This window comes from Strongylocentrotus purpuratus, unplaced genomic scaffold, assembly GCF_000002235.5.
Source record: "Strongylocentrotus purpuratus isolate Spur 01 unplaced genomic scaffold, Spur_5.0 spur5_scaffold_7, whole genome shotgun sequence".
In the NCBI taxonomy this organism is placed as follows: domain Eukaryota; kingdom Metazoa; phylum Echinodermata; class Echinoidea; order Camarodonta; family Strongylocentrotidae; genus Strongylocentrotus; species Strongylocentrotus purpuratus.
The window spans coordinates 6,168,526-6,187,110 of NW_022145613.1; the positions used below are offsets into that span (position 1 = coordinate 6,168,526).

General features: G+C 37.2%; 1 protein-coding gene across 1 annotated transcript in view; it reads left to right on the plus strand.

Moving 5' to 3' along the window:
* Positions 1-18,585, plus strand: part of LOC115919803 (adenylate cyclase type 3-like) — a 62,732-nt gene that overhangs the window by 9,217 nt on the left and 34,930 nt on the right. Inside the window, exons 2-4 of the mRNA XM_030974053.1 lie at positions 6,632-8,036; positions 14,923-15,072; positions 17,251-17,369. Of these exons, the coding sequence (XP_030829913.1) occupies positions 7,368-8,036; positions 14,923-15,072; positions 17,251-17,369 (938 nt within the window). The 5' untranslated portion in view covers positions 6,632-7,367. The remainder of the gene's footprint in view (positions 1-6,631; positions 8,037-14,922; positions 15,073-17,250; positions 17,370-18,585) is intronic.

Genomic DNA, 18,585 nt, shown 5'->3' on the forward strand with positions numbered 1-18,585 from the left:
TCCCCGCAATTTCCATAAAATGATTGAATTAGAATCCCTAAATCAGTGATTATGAATATTATCATAACAATGATAATAGGAATATCGATATAAATATTTATCTTTAAAATGCTTCTTATCCCATCCTTTTATCCCCTCCCCATCTTCCTCAGAAGTAAAAAAAAAAATTCCTGACTTCGTCGAAATATCCTCGCCTTCCTTGCTCTAGGGTAATTTGAAATGCCAGGATAACTTACTTTGACTTTGCGAATCTCTTCAATTTTCATAAAATTAGAATACCTAAATCAGTGATTATGAAAATGATCATAAAAATGCTTATAGGAATATCAATATAATATTGCTTTAAGAAAAAGCTTTTTATCCCATCCTTTTATGATCCCCCTCTCCATCTTTCTCTGAAGTAAATAAAAAACTGACTTCGTCTAAATATCATCGCCTTCCTTGCGTTCGGAAAAATTGAAATGCCAGGACAACTTACTTTGATATCGGGTAGATTAAACATATGTCTGTTTTATCTGCCTCAGATTGTAGAGTCTACGAAGTATAGCTGTACTATATAGGTATATACTTATTATGTGTCCTACCCCCTCTGTGTGCCATGTCTTTCGCGCATATACATTTTCATTAGTAGTAGTATTATTATTATCCGTCTCTCATTTTTCTCTATTTATTCGTATAAATCTGTGACATACCTTTCACCACTAATCTCTCATTCCATTTTATTCTTGCAATAATTTGTTTCACATCATTCTCTCTCCTCTATCTCTCCCTGTTCTCTGTTCAGTCTCAATCGCTCACATGTACATTCACAGATAACCAGTATATATATATATATATATCCATTCTCTCTTCTCTCTCTCTCTCTCTCTCTCTCACTCTCTCTCTCTCTCTCTCTCTCTCTCTCCCTTCCCTATTTTTGTTTTGTTTATCTTTTCACTCTCATCATTTCGTTCCGTCCGTGGCAAATGCATGAATGCGTGCAGACAGCAGCCAGAGCGATATCAAACGACGCTATATCAATACAGAGAAACCGCGCTCCAGTGAAAATGTCAAAATACTCGAGGGGCTCTGCACAGGGATATGCCGGAATTGATGGAGCTTGTGTAGGGACTGTATTGGAGCTATAAAGTGGCGCCACGGATCGCGATATCTACAGCGACTCTGCGCCGTACTTTGTATTTTTATCCTATTTAATTGAGTGGTTAACTGCCACAATCATGAACTGCTATAAGTTTTATGGTTCGAGATAAAGTTGACTGAAAAACGATTGGATTAGAGCATAAAAATATGTAATAGCTTTTAAAAATGTTGTAAAAATGTACAATCTAGACGAAGTGTAATTATTGATGCAGAAAACTTGTTTTTGATTACTGGAATATGCTTATGTACAGAATGTCTTTTTGTTGGTTTATTGTGTATCCGAACACAGCACACACTGACTGATATACATGTTATCTTGTACAGCGCAAAATATAACAGATTTTGCGACATGCTGTGAGTCTTGGAAACATCAATTACGTCGTCGCCATGTAATATAGCTATTAAACATTGAAGACAGTTTAAGACGGATGTCTTTATAATGCCTTCTACCATTTACGTTAATCGAAATGTTTAAATGTACTTTGTATCTTTCGTAAATATTTTTTGAAAACATTCCAAATCGTTAGTTCGTGGCCGGAAGCAAAGATTATTATGAAAATAAATTTGGAATTATTCATCTACTTTAGATATCTATGATTTTGGACAAATTGAGAACATGAAAATGACTTAAAATACTGATCACGAGTCTAAGACTTTGTGTAGAGATCTCCCTGACATTCAAGGCTATAACTGATTTATATCTATATACATAAATGTTCTCGTAGCACATAATTATTAATATGTATAAAGACACTCACATTTAGCTTGGATGATTGACAAAATAGTACAAAGATGCGTTAATTTTTTAAGCTGAAGAACTCTCTAAATGACGTTTCCAAACAATGCAACCTGGATGAATAAAGATAATGTACAATGCAACCTGGAGGCATGATAATACAACATGCAACCGGGGACAACAAACGAGATCATTTTCGTAGAATCTGTCCTTCGAAATTTAATCAGCCATGAATGTTTTAGTGATCGCGAGTGAAAGCTGTCTTTATAATGCTGATATTATAATGAGGACGCAAGGGGAGGGGATGGGGTGGTGGTTAGCAGTATTGTTATACAACTGCTTTAATTAGGATAGTAAATATCAAAGCATATTCATTCAAGTTGTGCACAGGCTGGAAACAATTGAATAAGATCTTTATAATTGCGTATCAATCGCGGGATCAATCGCTATAGCCTTTTTTGCCTTTACACACTCCCCCATTTCAACTGCTCCAGACGACTTATGGCACTGGTCGCTGGCGTAGATAGCAACGCATCGCGTCACTACGGAGAAGCCGGCGGGCTCGGCTGGCGAAAAACACCACCGGTATATCGTGCCAATTATTTCTACTCTCGCATAATGTGCGCTCTTATAACGGCGCGCTGCAGCACCACTCATCACTTTCATTAGTTTTTTCAGCCGGTAAATGAAAGAGCGAGAGATCCATTTTAAGACAATGTAGTCGCATCAGCAGCGCTCAGTGTAAACAACCGTTACTTTAAGAGGTATGCAAATAGTGGATAGTGTTATAGTGGTTTATATATTGTGTGCTGTTAATGGAAGTATCATTTGCCTTTGGACCCATCAACTATGGATGTTTACACGAAAGTCCAAAGCTTGTCACTTTTTTCAAAGGACGTTTTTGCCAGACACAAGGTTTCTAAAATCCACATCGCTGATTGGAGCTAAACAGTTATTCTACTGTTTCTTTTCTGCTTTTTGCACGACATCGAATATATCTAACCCGTCACATAGATACTGAGATAAAGTCAAGTGGATTTATCGCATGGAGACGGACATAATCATGCCAGCGTTTCAGGAATACCCATTTTCGCCTGATCTATAAAGGATACTCTGGTTTACTGAACTGACCACTATTAAGTGAAAAGTAAGTGTTGGATATCAGTATGGAGCTACGTACACATTGGTAATAAAACAATCTACATGCCGATCTATTTTTCCTTTAGTCTAGAATTTGTTCGACGATGGAGACAGAATGCTAGATGCTTATATTCTAAAGGTGTACCTTTTCTATACCTAATTAGGAGCTGGTTTATAACTAAATTGACTGGAAGTTATATGAAATGGATGTAGTAATTTGATTGTGTTCCATGTAACTACATGATAGAAGTAGAGATGTTATGGTTTAGTGGACAGGTCACCGGACTGTGGATCGTAGAAGTTCGAATCCCTGCCACATCACTATAACGTCCTTTGGCAAGCCATTAATCCACATTTGCCACATTCAACCCAGGTGTGGTTAATGGGTAACTGGTTGACTTGTCATGTAAATATGATATAATGCGTACAGTGCCGAATAAGATTACCACTTGAATGAAGTGATAATCTGTTTCAAGTTGAAAAAAGAGCAATGTACTAACTGTGGTTCGGCTGACATATATTTCATGGACATGTTTGTGGTATAACTATCATGATTATGTAAATAGTCGATAATGATATTGATGGTTAGTTGACAATGAACTCAGAGGTGATTTTGTGTCACACAATCTTGAAATAATCTAATTAATATCTGTAGTAATATTTCGTTGGTGACGTCTTTATTACATACTTCTGTGTATTCATCGTAAACCATTAACATGTTGGTATAATAATTGACCATTTTAATGAGTATGTGAATGTTAAATCTCACGGCTTATTCAAAATGATGTACGTTCACCTCTATAATTGAATTAAAAAAAGACAACTTAATCTGATAACCGGGACTGACTGGTGAGCATTCAATAGATTTAATACTGGTCAATTGCTCAATTTCTACTTGAGTTTTATTATAAATTAAAGCGCTTGCCGATGCCTGGTCTTATTCACTTGATGGTAATTACTTTAACAAGTATTTTTCTTGTAAGCATTTATCGTAATTACGAAGAGATCGTGATTGTTGACAAAAAGGAAGAAGATTTTAGAGCATCAAGTATCACCAACACCTCTTGTTGCGTGTAATTACCATAAAATACTCCATTTTCAGCTTATAAGAATATGGGACGAACCTGGGAAATCTATCGTTCGATGATATACATTCTTTAACAAATAGTGAATAGTTATCGATTGGTCGGAAATAAAACTTTAGACGTTCAGTTTGATGGACATTACTATAAAGGCGTTTAGGTTCACAATCTTGACATCATATTTCTGATAATTTAGCATTTACTTTAACATGACTTACCTTTCATTTATCCCATTTTGATAACATCTTTAATCTATGTATTTAACTAGCTCAGAATACAATGCAACGTTTCCATCCAGCGGTTACTTCTGTCCTCGCTATTTTGATCTAGCAATACTGAATTTATCTCCCACCCCTCCCCAACGCTAAAATATCCTATATCAAGCAGGTTGTTTGAAGCTTCTACTCATATTCATTATTGTAATTGCACCGTGACGATACGTTCGTTAAATTTTCATTTGAAATCCTTTTGTTGCAGCGAATCAAGGACATCAAGCAATTTCCTTTCTGTCATGCTTCTGTTATCAAAATAGAATCATGACTGAACAGAAATAGTATAATTATGTAAATAATTTATATAATACTGTGCATGTAAACTAACAAATTATACTTGCATTAACAAAGCCTCATTATTATTGAACTAGCTAGAATAGTGATGCGATAATAAGTTTGTATTGGTTTGTTTGTAAGTCGTTCTTGCATGAGAAGTTCTTATGGGTGTATTTGATAGAAATGCCAGTAGGGAAGCAAGCCCAGCAATATATATTAATCGTGTCAATTATTGACTTCACTGATCATGATGGTATGGTAATGAATTCATGTTATAAAAGCATAATGCAGGTCACACCATTGCTTTAATCTTTTAAGGTTTTGATATATTCTGATTGTTGGAAATATTGGCGTGATCGTCTTACAAGCAAGGTTACTCAACAAAATAATAAATTAAATGCGGAATTATGAATATGTCAAGAAGCATAATAGGCGACTGTCCCCTTTCCTATTTTTTTTGCAGAGCACATGTATGTATACACTCACACATTTGACCCACCCACACCCACACACACACGCGCACACCCACATACACACACACACGCACACCCGCGCGCGCACACAAACACACACACAAAAAAACACAATGGTGATATTAATACACATACATACATTTATATACCCATACTCACAAACACATGCATATACATAGAATGTTTAGCTTCTCTAGAGACATTGTTTGTGAGTGAAGAGTAAGACATTCATTTCCTATCAGATTTATAAACAATACTTCAAGATACATATTATGTTCTATTCCACCTGAGTCAATATATTTCAATTTAGTACAGTATAAAATAACGGTCATAATGTTAATAAAAAACTAATTTGCTCCACCTTCAAATTCGAGAGGAGGGGAATTTTGAAAGCGTAGATCAAAATGATCATGGAAGCAATAAGTGGTATACGATACAATTTATGAAGAAGTTATTTGAATTGACCTATTTGCCAACGACAAATAAAATGAGTATTAACAGTTCCTTTCTTCCAAGTGATAATTGCAACACGGAATCGTGAAATTTGGAAAGGGGATATTTTTTTCTTTTTAAGATTCTAATGCTCACAAATAATTTGCAGTTCTCCTTGAATGGCGTTGCAAAATCATGACCTAAGTGAGAACTGGTGTCGACTGCACACATTCATAACCTTTCATATTTCCTTCTAATATCTTTATTCGTAATCGTTTAAAAAACTTTTCTGCCTCCCCTTATTGATCTACCTGAGCTATGAGGGGCCGATTTCCCGTTTAAAATATTCCTCCCCAAATGTTTAATATGGATTCATGCTCATTAGGCTACAGTCTAAGTCTCCAGATTTATCTAACTTGCCTTAACTTACCTTAAGGAAAAGGGAAAGAGAAACGGAAAACGAACAAAGGAAAAAAGGGTAAGAAAGACATAAAGAAAGAAAAACAAACGTCCCTCGCATATAAACTATGAGCATAATCGGTGCACAGTAAGTTTTGCGACATTGAAATATAATACCAACATTATACAGAATGTCAATAAATCAAAGAAGTCTAAACCTGATACATTCATTGGCTCGCGAAATATCAAGTATCTAAAATGGGAACCATTATCTTGAATAATGAAACCGATTTTTAGCATTATTCACTTTCATCTTGAAAGCAATAGTAATTAAAACGTGATGAAGATAAAACTTGAACATGTGATTGTGTAGGGAATGTTACAATGGACATTAATGTTTTTCTAAATTTCTTATCAATACCACATGTAGTTTCCAAAGATGGACATGAAATTGATCTAGGGAAACTCAAAATGTCGCATTTAAGTCGTATATGGAATCGGTTTAGGACCAATAATTCGTCGCTGTTTTCACGAAGTGACGGTAGTGAAAAAAAATTGCATTCACTTTGCGTTACGATTTTCCTCACTACCGTCACTTCGTGAAAACAAGGACGAATTATAGTACTGATTTTCAGGACGAGTTTGAACATAACATTCTTACTTTGTTTATCTTCCTTCCAGGTCACCTGCAGCGAATAAAACTTGCTACGTATTTGATTTAGACAGACAAAAGGACATTGTGGGATCTGAATCCTAAAAGCACGAAAGATCAGCCTTATCGAGTATTTCTTTGCAAAAAATCATTCAGCACGTTTCGATGATTTTCCGAAGGACAAGGGAAGATAGCAAAGGAAATACTTCTCTCTGTTAATTTGCCCCCAAAATATTCTTCTTTTCTGGTGAGTCACCCATACACTCGCATCATATTGGCTTTACTGGGGATATTCAAATACGCCGCACAGAGCAGTTTACTGGCAGTTTACCGTGCTAGTCGATTCGAACATCTTTAGCAGCCGCCACCATCTTGCTTCGTTCGCTTCTGGAAAATTAATCTTGGAACTTGGCGACGGTGGTATGTCACTATGGAAATAATCGGAGGATAAATCTTCGGCTCTGTGAAGGGAACCACTCCATAGCTCAAGATGTCTCCAATTATGTCGCTATCCGTTTTCGAAATTAACAGACGATACCAAATACCGTTAATGGCATAATGTAATGAGCTGGATATGGGAATCTAATTGACTAAAAGGATCAATTACGGAACTACTTTAGCAGACATCGGTTCTTGAAAAGTCATCATGTTCACTTCGAATTCATGACAAACCTTTTTCGGCCAGCATACTCGTAACCGAAGTTCGTGATCATCAACCTCGTCGTTCACATTGTATTGTAGTAGTCGTACGGTCACTCGATCACGATGGGTCTTCTAAAGAAACGCTCGAGCAGCGGTTCGACACAGCCGATGGTGAGGAGCGTATCGCCCGACATCGAGCTCAGCACCGTGATGGACACGGAACTCGTTGCTAAGGCGTACGGCAAGCGTGACACGGAAGGGAAGAAACCACGAACCCGACGATACAACCCCTTCCACCGCGCCTTTGATTCTAGTGACATGGAAACATCGTATCAGAAATTCTTCGTCCGCCGTCGCCTGGAGACGCTCCCCGTCATGATCGCCTTCTCTTTCTTCTTCGACGTTGTCGTATTAATCATCTACTATCTTGATCGCGCAATCCCTAGCCGCGTCATCGCTATCTCCATCATGGCGATCTGTGCCGTCACCAACTTGATTCTGTTCTCCTTATCGCGCTATCGCCTCATCTCGGACTGGTCGCTTACGCGCGTCATGCCATACCTTATATGGAGTCTGGTATGCGCGCAGTCCTTCGTGGACTTGGGTCTATATTATCAGCCGCTGATGCCGAGTGATGGGGCTGGCTGGCAAGTGTTTTTCATATTTGCCTCTTTCACCATGTTACCTGTGCCTTTAGGAGCCATGATCCTCCTCAGTACTTTTGCCATCACCGTACATTGCCTCATGGTCGGGTTGCTCTCCTTGGCTAACAAAGAATACATGGCTGAACAGGTAAGCACATTCCATCTGCTTAGAGAGTTTGTGATAGTGATATGACTTTGAGATTCTTCTTTCTCTAAGCAGACAACATGTTTCGAAATTTACATTTTGTCATGCAGGGGGAGGGGGGGGGGCGTATTAATCGGCGGAAGCTTTTTCTTGTAGTCCATGCCCCTCCTTTGCAAAATTTAATCAGAACTTACCTCCTTCCAATAACCAGAACAATTGCTTTAATATGTGGAGTTTGTCCAATGTGTTATTAGATAAGCTTGCCTTGTACTTCCCTCGTTTGACCTACGTACACTGTTGTCTTGAAATTTTGAATAATTTTCCTTACCTCTTTTTATGAAGTGATTTCGACAGTATTGTTCATCATTGATAGATACAGTCTTATATCTTCTCATAACTTTATTGGATTGAGTTAGAGGAGTTGATCAATAAAGTTGTTAGAAGATTTAAACTTTATATATAAAGAAAAAACCATATTGTCGCAATGGCAATTGAGAAAAGAGGTGAACAAAAATTAATCAAACTTTTATGGACAACAGTGTAGTCCATGGAGACACACTTTTGAAGAGTAATCCATTAAAGGTTAAGTGCCACCCCTTTCTGTGAGAGGTGCCAATAAGTTATTTTGTGAGACCATCGAGCTCACACCGTTCGACGGACATCAATAATGGTTTCTTATCCGTCATCCAGTAACTCTCTTGAAGGTTAGACATTATTACCCTGGTTTTAGCCAGCTTCCAAAGTAACTAGCACTCAAGCATAAAAGGTACCCATTTACAACTGGGTAAAGAATGGCAAATGTAGATTAACGTATCGCTAAATGACGTTAGTGCAGGGCTGGGATAAAGTTTTTTTTCTTCTGAAAATAGATTTTAAAGGACCTCAGATCAAATGAAAATCTAAAGAAATAGAACCATCCTGGGAATATTATATTTTAAAAAGAGACTGGAAGCAAGCCTCTTAAAGATAAGCTTGAGTTCTGATAATCACAGCATCCAACAAAACGTACACTGAATGTTCAAGATTACAAATAAATGACATGCGCCAAACGATTTTGGTAGAAAATGTAGAGGGGCTAAGTAATGAGCATAGAAAGATAAGGAAAACAAGGCAGGTATAGGCCCGACACCATGTGCTTAAAGTGACTCGGTAACATTGTTGAAGGTTGATGAAAAAAGTTGCTTAATTTTTGTATGAAATGTTACTTACTATATTCCTTCGACTATATTAACCCTCTGACATGCAAAAAATCCTGAAAAAATTCTCAAACCACAAAGATATCTATGGTTTTCTTTGAAGGCGTCGATGGGAGGCACCCTCTAACAGTGATTAACAGTAAATTCTCCCAACCAATTTTTGAATTTTCCCAACCGTTTTTCCATGAGAAAAATACATAAAACAGGCTATAAAAATCTGTCTGGAATGGAATGTAGAGCCATTTTATTGCTTTGTGACGATTTACATTCACCTAAAATGTAATTAAATTGTCCTTGTCTTGATGCTGAACAGGCTTTGACAAGTAGCAGAATAGAAGTAGAATAATATAGTTGGGAGAATTAAGGAATCGATCAGAACAGTTTTTCCCAATTTGTACCATGAATAATGATCCGTTTTCACTCAAATTTTCAGATTATCTTTAATTGTTCATCTAGCATTGAAGTCACTACCTTAGCACCACTATCTCTCATCTGAACAATGTTACAAAGTCCCTTTAACACAGGTCATGAAAGTTGTGGTTTTTATTGCAGATGATTTCCAGCAAGTTTTTGTGAGTTTGTTTTTATTGTACTGGTTCAAATAATCAATCTACCGCAGGTTAAATAATCCGGAATGAATTATAGCCATGTTCTCTCGACATACGATTCCCATACGATTCCCATACCAGAGCTCAAGATTAACTTTAACCTCAAATAATCATTTACACTTATTTTGTTACTACAATACACCATTCTTTACCTTCTACTCCACTCCTGTCTATTTTAAAAAAAACACTAATGTGCAACAGGTGAACATGAAGAATCAGGTAAACAGAAAGGCTAGTCATCCTACCTGTTTTAAATTTCGCTTTAACGAGAGCCGCAGTAAGGGAAACGATGTCACAGAACATGCGATATGGTGTCATCGATACTGCAAAGACTATGTTCCCATGGAAACGGCACGCGAACTGCTGCTACCTTTTGCATCGCCACATCGTTCACCTCGTTCTGTTGGAGGCACACGTCCCTTAACATTTCCCTTTTGCTCTCGGTAATACGTCTAATCCACCTCTCTCTCTTTCTCTTTCTCTTTTTCTCTCTCTCCCTCTCTCTCTCCCTCTCCCTCTCTTTCTCTCTCTCTCTCTCCCTCTCTCACTCTATCTGTCTCTCGTCTACTCTCTCCTCTCGTTCTCCTTGTCACCATGAACCCCGTAGTGTATATTCATGACTCTACTATGAAAAACCATTAAGTGTTATATATTGCCATGTCAGGTCTAAAAAAGAAAAGCAAGTTGTATTGCCCTTTACAGTTGTAGGTGCTTAAACATGGGTCGGTCGGTCGGAAATCTTGTTTACCTCTTTTTCCTACTTTTTTCTCCCTCTTTGGGTTGATATTTCTAAGTTTTGAATGCTTCGATATATTTTTTCTTTAAAAAAACGGTAATTTTTTTTAAGCCGACCGTAGATTTCAAGTTTGTTGTTATCGGTCTCAAAGGGCAATACAACATCTTTCATTTTTAGGCCTCAGGTATGTGACTTTTCCATCTAACAGCTTTCGTGTTCTTTCCGTCTTTTCACGTTCCAAGTCCTCACCCTTTCTCACTCTCTTCCCCTATATGTCTACCTCTCAGTCTCTTTCCCATTATTTCTCCGTGTCCATCTCTTTCTGGTAAACCCTCTCTCTCTCTCTCTCTTCCACCATGGACCTCATAGTTTATTCACGAGACCGTGACTTCGATAATTTATGAATAAATTGTTTCGTCATTCATGCGAATATTTCCTAAGCCCATGCCGTGTTTTATGTCTGTCACTTTATCCCCCGACCTTCTTTCCTTTTCCATCCTCTTTCTCTTTCCCTATTTCCTCTCTCACACATGAACATACGCACACATACACAAACACGCACAATTCTACCCCCTCTTTCCCTTTCTTTCTTCCTCTTTCTCTCATTTCTCTCTCCCTCTCTCCGATATCTCTCCCCACCTCTCTCTGTTCATGATCTAGTATGTAATAAGCTCCACCAGCAAAAGCCTCGTAAACAGTCGGCCGCCATGATTAGAGCTCGCATCGAATACCAAAAATATAGGCACAAAAAATGGAACACAGGATAGGTTGCATTGATTTATGGATATTGGGCTCAAGTACACCAAACGTGTTAAATCATTGCAGCGCACGTCTGGCAAGGTATCACTTACTCCCTTAGCTTTATCATGTATGTATTCGGAGAAGACAAGAATTATGATCAAGAAGAGAATTTTGAGCCGGTAATACAATCGCTAAAACAAACGGGGCACTTCGACGAAGGCTGTTTGGAATCGCGTCGCCGTTAAGTGTTCTGCTTCAAGGTATGAATGCGAATTGGTTAAAATTTGTTGTGAGATAGTATATTGGACGGTGGTTATTATTAGAACACCAGGCAAAGCCCAATACAAGTTTGCTAGTCTGAACTTTGGAGAACGCGAAGTGGATTTATGCTGAGTATACGCTCAAAACTTTAGTGTATTGAAAATATTCGACTGGCATTTACATTGATTTTCCTTCAGGAGAATACTACAGCTAACGAGTTAGGTTTCTGATCAAACCATTTATATTTTAAAGGCAAATTGTGTTAATAAAAATGAAAAAAACAAAACCCTAGAAGTTCCTAAAATAGAAAATCGGATACCAGCATGTTTTTTCTGACTGAGCTCCCCCCCCCCCCCACCCACACAAAAAGCGGGGGAGGAGAGTTGGCAGTGGCATATCGAACAATTGATTAACGAGATAGAAATGTTTGCAGGGCTTCAAGTTTGAGAATTAAGCATATAAAATGTTTCCATCTAATCATCATCATTGTCATCCAAAATCATCCTCTTAATGGATAATGCTTCATTGTTTGCTATCCCTAATGATGTAGAATAAACATCAAATTAGGCCTGCTCATGGAGGCGTACTGTGTTAAGTATACTTGTAAAGGTAGTTGCCTCATTTCTTAGACCTGGCTGCAAAAAAAAATTATGTAATACACCCATCACTACGTCATACATGACAAAAACACATTTTTGAACACGTTTTGCCTATCTCAAAGAACTAAATTGCACTAGCATTAATCTATCCCTCTGGTTCCCTCATTCCCTCGCTCTCTAGAATTTTCGACCAAACTTTTTTCTTTAAAGCCTCAGTAATGGTTTCTTTATAATGATCTTGGTCTACCGGGGATAATTATTCGTCCTTAAAATAATTACGAAAATGTCAACTGTAATTCCCGCGGCTATTCAATGTGGGAATAAAAATACTCGACTCATTATTAAGGATAGGTAATATATTCTAAGGATATTGGAACATATTGTTAGCTCAGTAGATGAACAGATAAAAGTTAAAGAGTTTAAAATAGAAGAATGTCAAGTGCTCTATTTTGTGTAGAATAGGCATTAAGATTCTTCAAAACATTGTACTTTTAAAAGTAGAAAACGATCGCATTTCCCGCATTAATCTCTTCATAGTTCAGTGAGAAATTGTACATGCATATTTTTGTCATGTTTATTACCTTTTTTGAGAATACTCCAAATATGTACAGTTGATTTGATTGATTTGATTTATTTTATTGTCCAGATAAATGGATTTCTTTTACATGGTTCCAAAGTATAGGCCTATACATCAAGCATAAATCATTTGAACACACTTCAAATTACACATTACTTATTAATCACCGAGTAAGTCATATTAATAATTTAAACTTAATCTTTATAGAATCAACACTAAACTCAAAAACAATAAATCATATACTTTTAAATTTAACTATATGATCACACGATCTCATTAATGACTATATATTTAATTTCAATATTCATATATAAATAATATTAATCACTTTAAATATTATAATATACTTTATATCAAAATACAGTTACGGTATCGCCCCCCCCCCCCCCTCCCCTTACATCACAAGGTGAATGAGATCTGGGGCATTAGCAGGTCTGAGAAAATTATTAAAACAAATATTTCAATATCTACGAAGTATATTTAGATGTTTGAATAACAAAATATGAGTTGTATGTAGCCCTGCACATCAACAGGAATCAACTTATATTTGGATGTCACCCGACCTTTAATGGAGCATTTTCCCCTATTTTCAGAAAGTAAATTGCGCGGTTATTATTCCATTCCTTATTCCCTCGCTCTCAAGAATTTTTGACTAAGCTGTTTTCTATATGGCCTCATTAACGGTTTCTCCACGTTGATTCCGGTCTACTGGGGAGAATTATATTTCCTGATAATAATTACGATAATATCAACTGTAATTCCCGTGGTTATTCAACGTGGGTATAGAGTATACTCGACACACCATTAAGGATAAGTAATAATTTTATTGCAAGGATATTTCTTGTTCTTTCAGTGAAAGACATTATTCAGTCATTCGCAAACAAAGCCACTCAATGAATTCGCTAAAAATATATTAAAATGATGCTATTTATATCTCTTCCATACCCTCCCGAATAAAATATTTAAAAACTAGTTTGAACAGAAAATTAGGAAAACTGCAATCATGTGGCCGAGCGGATAATTTCTTAAAAATGAATAACTGGCTGGCTTCCTTCTTGTGGCGGTCACGAAATGGTTAACTTGCCCCCTGATTGGTCGGGGAAATGGGGAATTGTTTGGTCAGTAACGTGATTTTGGCATGCATGATTCTACCGCCCTGGGATTTTAATATTTTTCATCTCATTCTCCCCAATTCAAGCAGAATTTGATACGACTGTGTACTTCTCGACCTAATATTGCACACAGGTCTCCCCCCCTTTTTTATTGTTTTTCTTTCTTTTTCTTCTCGGTGTTGTGCGAAGGGAGTGTTGATCGACTACACGTCCGATCACGTCGAAAAGTCACGCGATGTCGACAGATTTTTATTCGACAATCGTATCACTAATTTTTTCCTCATACCTCGTCTCTTCCCTCTTCTCTTTCATACAAACCGCAGTAAACCGGCGCGATTTACCGCGGCATATAATTATGTGAACGCGCCTTCGTTTTTCCCGTTTTCTAGCAGCATCAGACGATTTCTTTATTCACTCTACAGTGAATATACAAATTCAATACCTTGATTATTTTTCTGTAAAAAAAAAATATTTAAAAAAAGTGTCATTCGCCATTTCTTGAATATGACATATCAAAGTAATGAACGCCATTGAGTTAACACGTCACTCCATTGCCTCTCCAAATCTGACTTAGATACTGCTAAGTTGAATAAATATCGGAAATTTCCAATCGTCATAATGAATCAAGCTATAAAAACACTCTTCCACCTTGTCCACTGTCCACGGAAAGCAAAGGAGCGGATGGAAATGTGATTCAAAGCCAAATCTATTCTTCATTTTTGTCGCTGATTTCCTTTTCGTTCATTTTCTCTCTCTCTCTCTCTCTCTCTCTCTCTCTCTCTCTCTCTCCCTCCCTCCCTCCCTCTCTCTTTCTGTCTCTCTCTTCCACTCTCTCTTTCTTTCGTTTTCTCTGTATTCATCACTATTCATCGTCTTTCAGTACTCAGGAAAGCAAATCCCCGGGTTGGGATCCGTTGACATTTAAGCAAACACTTTATCAAATTATGTTTCGCCCTGTAAGCAAATTGCCTACTCTAATCCAGCGAAAGTGCTGGAAATGACGATCTTTAACACATACGGTTATTTCTCTCTTTTCTTCCTTTTTTCTACTCTACTTAGATCGGAGCAAACATCTTATTGTATTTGTGTGCCATCATCTTGGGTTGTGTGTGTTACCTTGTATCCGATAAGCAGCATCGTATGGCTTTCCTGGAGACCAACGAGTCCCTCAAGACCAAGCTCACCATCCAGGAACAGGCCGCACAACAGGTGAGTACCGTATGACTGTGGTCTTTGAGAGAGTCTTCAAAGCCCTGTGTTGCCATTAAAGGCGCATCGGTCATAGGTGTGGTCTTCAAAGCTACTCATGACCTTTGGGTTGTACTGTATAGGGGGCACGGGTTCCACTGAAATCTTTATTAAGAGTTCTCTCTAAATTTGAAAGTCTTATTTTTAAATCTTAAAGTCTTACTTTTAAATCTAACAGAGACTGATATTAGTGACGAACCCTTTGGGATTTAAAATAAGTCTAAGCTAAGACTTGAAATTTTAAGTCCCTGAAAAGGTTTAAAATTTAAGTCAATTGGATTTATATTTCAAGTCTTTTAATATTTATTTTAAACCTTTCTTGGATTCATTTCAAAAATAAATCTAAGCTAAGACTTAAAATTTTAAGTCCCTGAAAGATTTAAAGTTTAAGTCAATTGTATTTATATTTCAAGTCTTTTAGATTTACTGGTCTAGCTAAGCCATTAGAACCATTTGGTAAAACTTCCAACCAATTGAACGGCAACAACACTTCAATACTGGTACGTCTGTATTATCAATGTAAAGGCATCGGTAATAAGTAGACTTATACATAATTTAATTAATCGAATTTTTTTTCATATACTTGTATTTTATTGAAATTATTTTAGTTCATAGTTAATGTTTCCCTTATTCATGTTTAATTAAATGGAATTCATACGAAGTAGCGAAATGTCCTAATAACTTGTAATTTATATTTGTAGTATTTTCGAAATGAATTGCATATACCTAAATCATCAGTAATTAAGAAATATGCTGTAAATTCAAAAAAATTGTTAAAAAAACATAGATCTGCACGCACCCCATATTCAATATGCAAATTAATTGGTGTCAGCTGGTTCAACTGGAAATATGCCAACAGTCAGTCATCAACAGGTGCAACTGGAAATATGCACATCTTATTGGCGAGAAGTTTAAGTCTTTCCAAGATTTATATCTAGAAGCTGGTTTCGATAAAACTTTTAGTCGAATTCCCAATTTATTAAGTCTTAAAGACTTGAAATATTTTAAGTCTCAAAATGGATTTAAAATTTAAGTCCTAGAAATTAAGAGAGTTCTTAAGGCCATGGTTTAACTGAAGTCTTTAAGAGTTCTGAAGGCTATGGGTTCCACTAAGGAGGAACCGGTTCCCCTATGGTCTTTAAAATTCTTCCAGGTCCTGCGTTGCACTACAAGCGCCGGTGCTGACCCGATATTTGCTCTGGTTCTTTAAAAATATATAGTTTATTCCACAAATGGTACGAATAGTCGCCCATCACTAGGCAAAATATTATTTATACTTGACAATATTTACTTTTAATCGAAATATCATCCTAAATGTTTATATTATTTTGGAAACAATAGGAAGGCTGTTGCTCTTTCCAATATCCTGTTATACAATCATTCTTCAGCATGACATAAAAATGACGAGATTTTACCCACTGTTTTGCGCCATGGCTGTCGCCTCACGGGTCGACGCCCGTTATGCTTTTACCACCTATCACTTGATGTCGCCCATATTGGAGTACTTCCCAGATGAAAGCATCCATCATCTGAACTAGGATTGCATGACTTGACACATTCATCAATTTGAGTGCAGTCATTAATAATTTGTTTAATTCAGTTCTATTTTATTTTCCAGCATGCTGGCATTCATCTTATTAGTTAGAGGTCCTGTAAAATCATTGATAAGCGTCGACTATGATGGGAAATTCCCATTTACTACTTTCCTGAAAATCAATTTGTTTTAATGATGCAAATTTGATATGGAAGTGTTAAAATGGAATTCTCATTAAAGTGATGTAGTTTTAAAACATTTTCATACGTAATATTGACTAAAACATTACTTCCTTGTTGGAAATGCTTGAAAGTGCTTGAAAATATGAAGATGAAAGCACCACGGCAAAAGTTCCATTTATCGACAAGTTCCGGGGGGGGGGGGTGGGTTCTCAGACTTGGCTGTGACCTTATCATGGAATGTCCATAACGATGCAGACTTACTTCGTGTCAGTCTGCATTCAGTCTGTAATTTTGTTCTAGCGATAATTTAACTCTGTTAACCCCCTCCCCCATTTCCTTTTGTGTTAGTGACCTACTGATACATTCTGAAAAATGGAGACCTCCCACTTTAATATATCGAATTCCAATGTTGTCTCGATGCAGGAGGGACTGTTGCTCTCTGTACTTCCCAAGCATGTTGCTGATGCCATGGTGATGGATGTTGGGAAGAAAAATACTGGTCAGTTCAATCGCATCTACATTAGACGGCACGAAAATGTCAGGTGAGTCTATTTTCTTCAATTTTAGTTTTAGGACAGGTTAAGGGCCGGGAGGGGGGGGGGGGGTGTTGTGGCAGGGGAGTGAATCAGTTTCTTCAGTAATTACCTTGAATAATATCTATGCGGATTCTCATGACCATGCAACTCTCAATCCTAATAATGTATGTATTCTAATTTGGAATTAAGCCTCTTATCTGCCCACGAAGTGCGAGAGAAAATGATATCAGGGTTTATTGTTGGCTTCGTGGAAGGATCAGGAGGATATAGAGGATAACTTCTTGACAGTTAGCCCACTTGCTACGGTAAACTACTTTGTACTTTTGAAGGTTGCAATTTATGATGTAGCGTTATAATGAGCAATTCGTGTATTCGATATAGGCCTATGTAAAAGAATTGCCGAAAGTTGGTACACCTTGTGTGAATCGAAGAGAGAGAGAGAGAGAGAGAGAGAGAGAGAGGAAGAGAGAGAGGGGAAGAGAGAGAAAGAGAGAGAAAGAGAGGAATAGAAAGAGAGATAATCTGCGTTGTCCTGGGGATGTCAATGTCAACACAAATCCAATTAAGGTATGGATGTATCCAATAAAATAAAGGTGCTTTGAAATGATATTTTATGTAATGCCATATCCAGGATGATGGCAGATTTTTTTAATTTTTTTTTTTAGTCTCATTGGCTGCCTGTGTGGGGCCTGTTGGCCTCAGATGCTAGAGCTTCTGTGAATAATGTGCTGACTGGGCTAGTCCCTTAAATTGTCAGTGAACGGAGCAGCTGGAGGGCACCGGGCCCCACCAGGCAGAGCTGAGGATTGAAATGGGTTATAATAAAATATCGCAAAAAATATTGCAAAGTTATTACTTTACTTGTATCAAAGAGAACTGTTGCTGAGCTAGCGCCATGAGCGTCCCTGGACGGTGTGTGCGCTCTATAAGTTTACACTATTATTATTATTATTATTATTCTTTCAATGGTCACTACTACCTTTAAAACAGTTCGAGGCTGGAAGAAATTAGAGAAACGATTTATTACACCCGATATGCCGTTCCGTAAATTGTTAGTCATCGCCGAGCGTGCATGATAATGTCGGCCTATTACGTTAACGGTGAATTTGATTCCTGGTATAAGGACAACACAATCCCAGATAATAAACCAGTGTTGATGTAGAAATTTAAGGCTATGATTTTGTATTTTCTGCCTTTCGAATTTCATTGAAAATATAACATT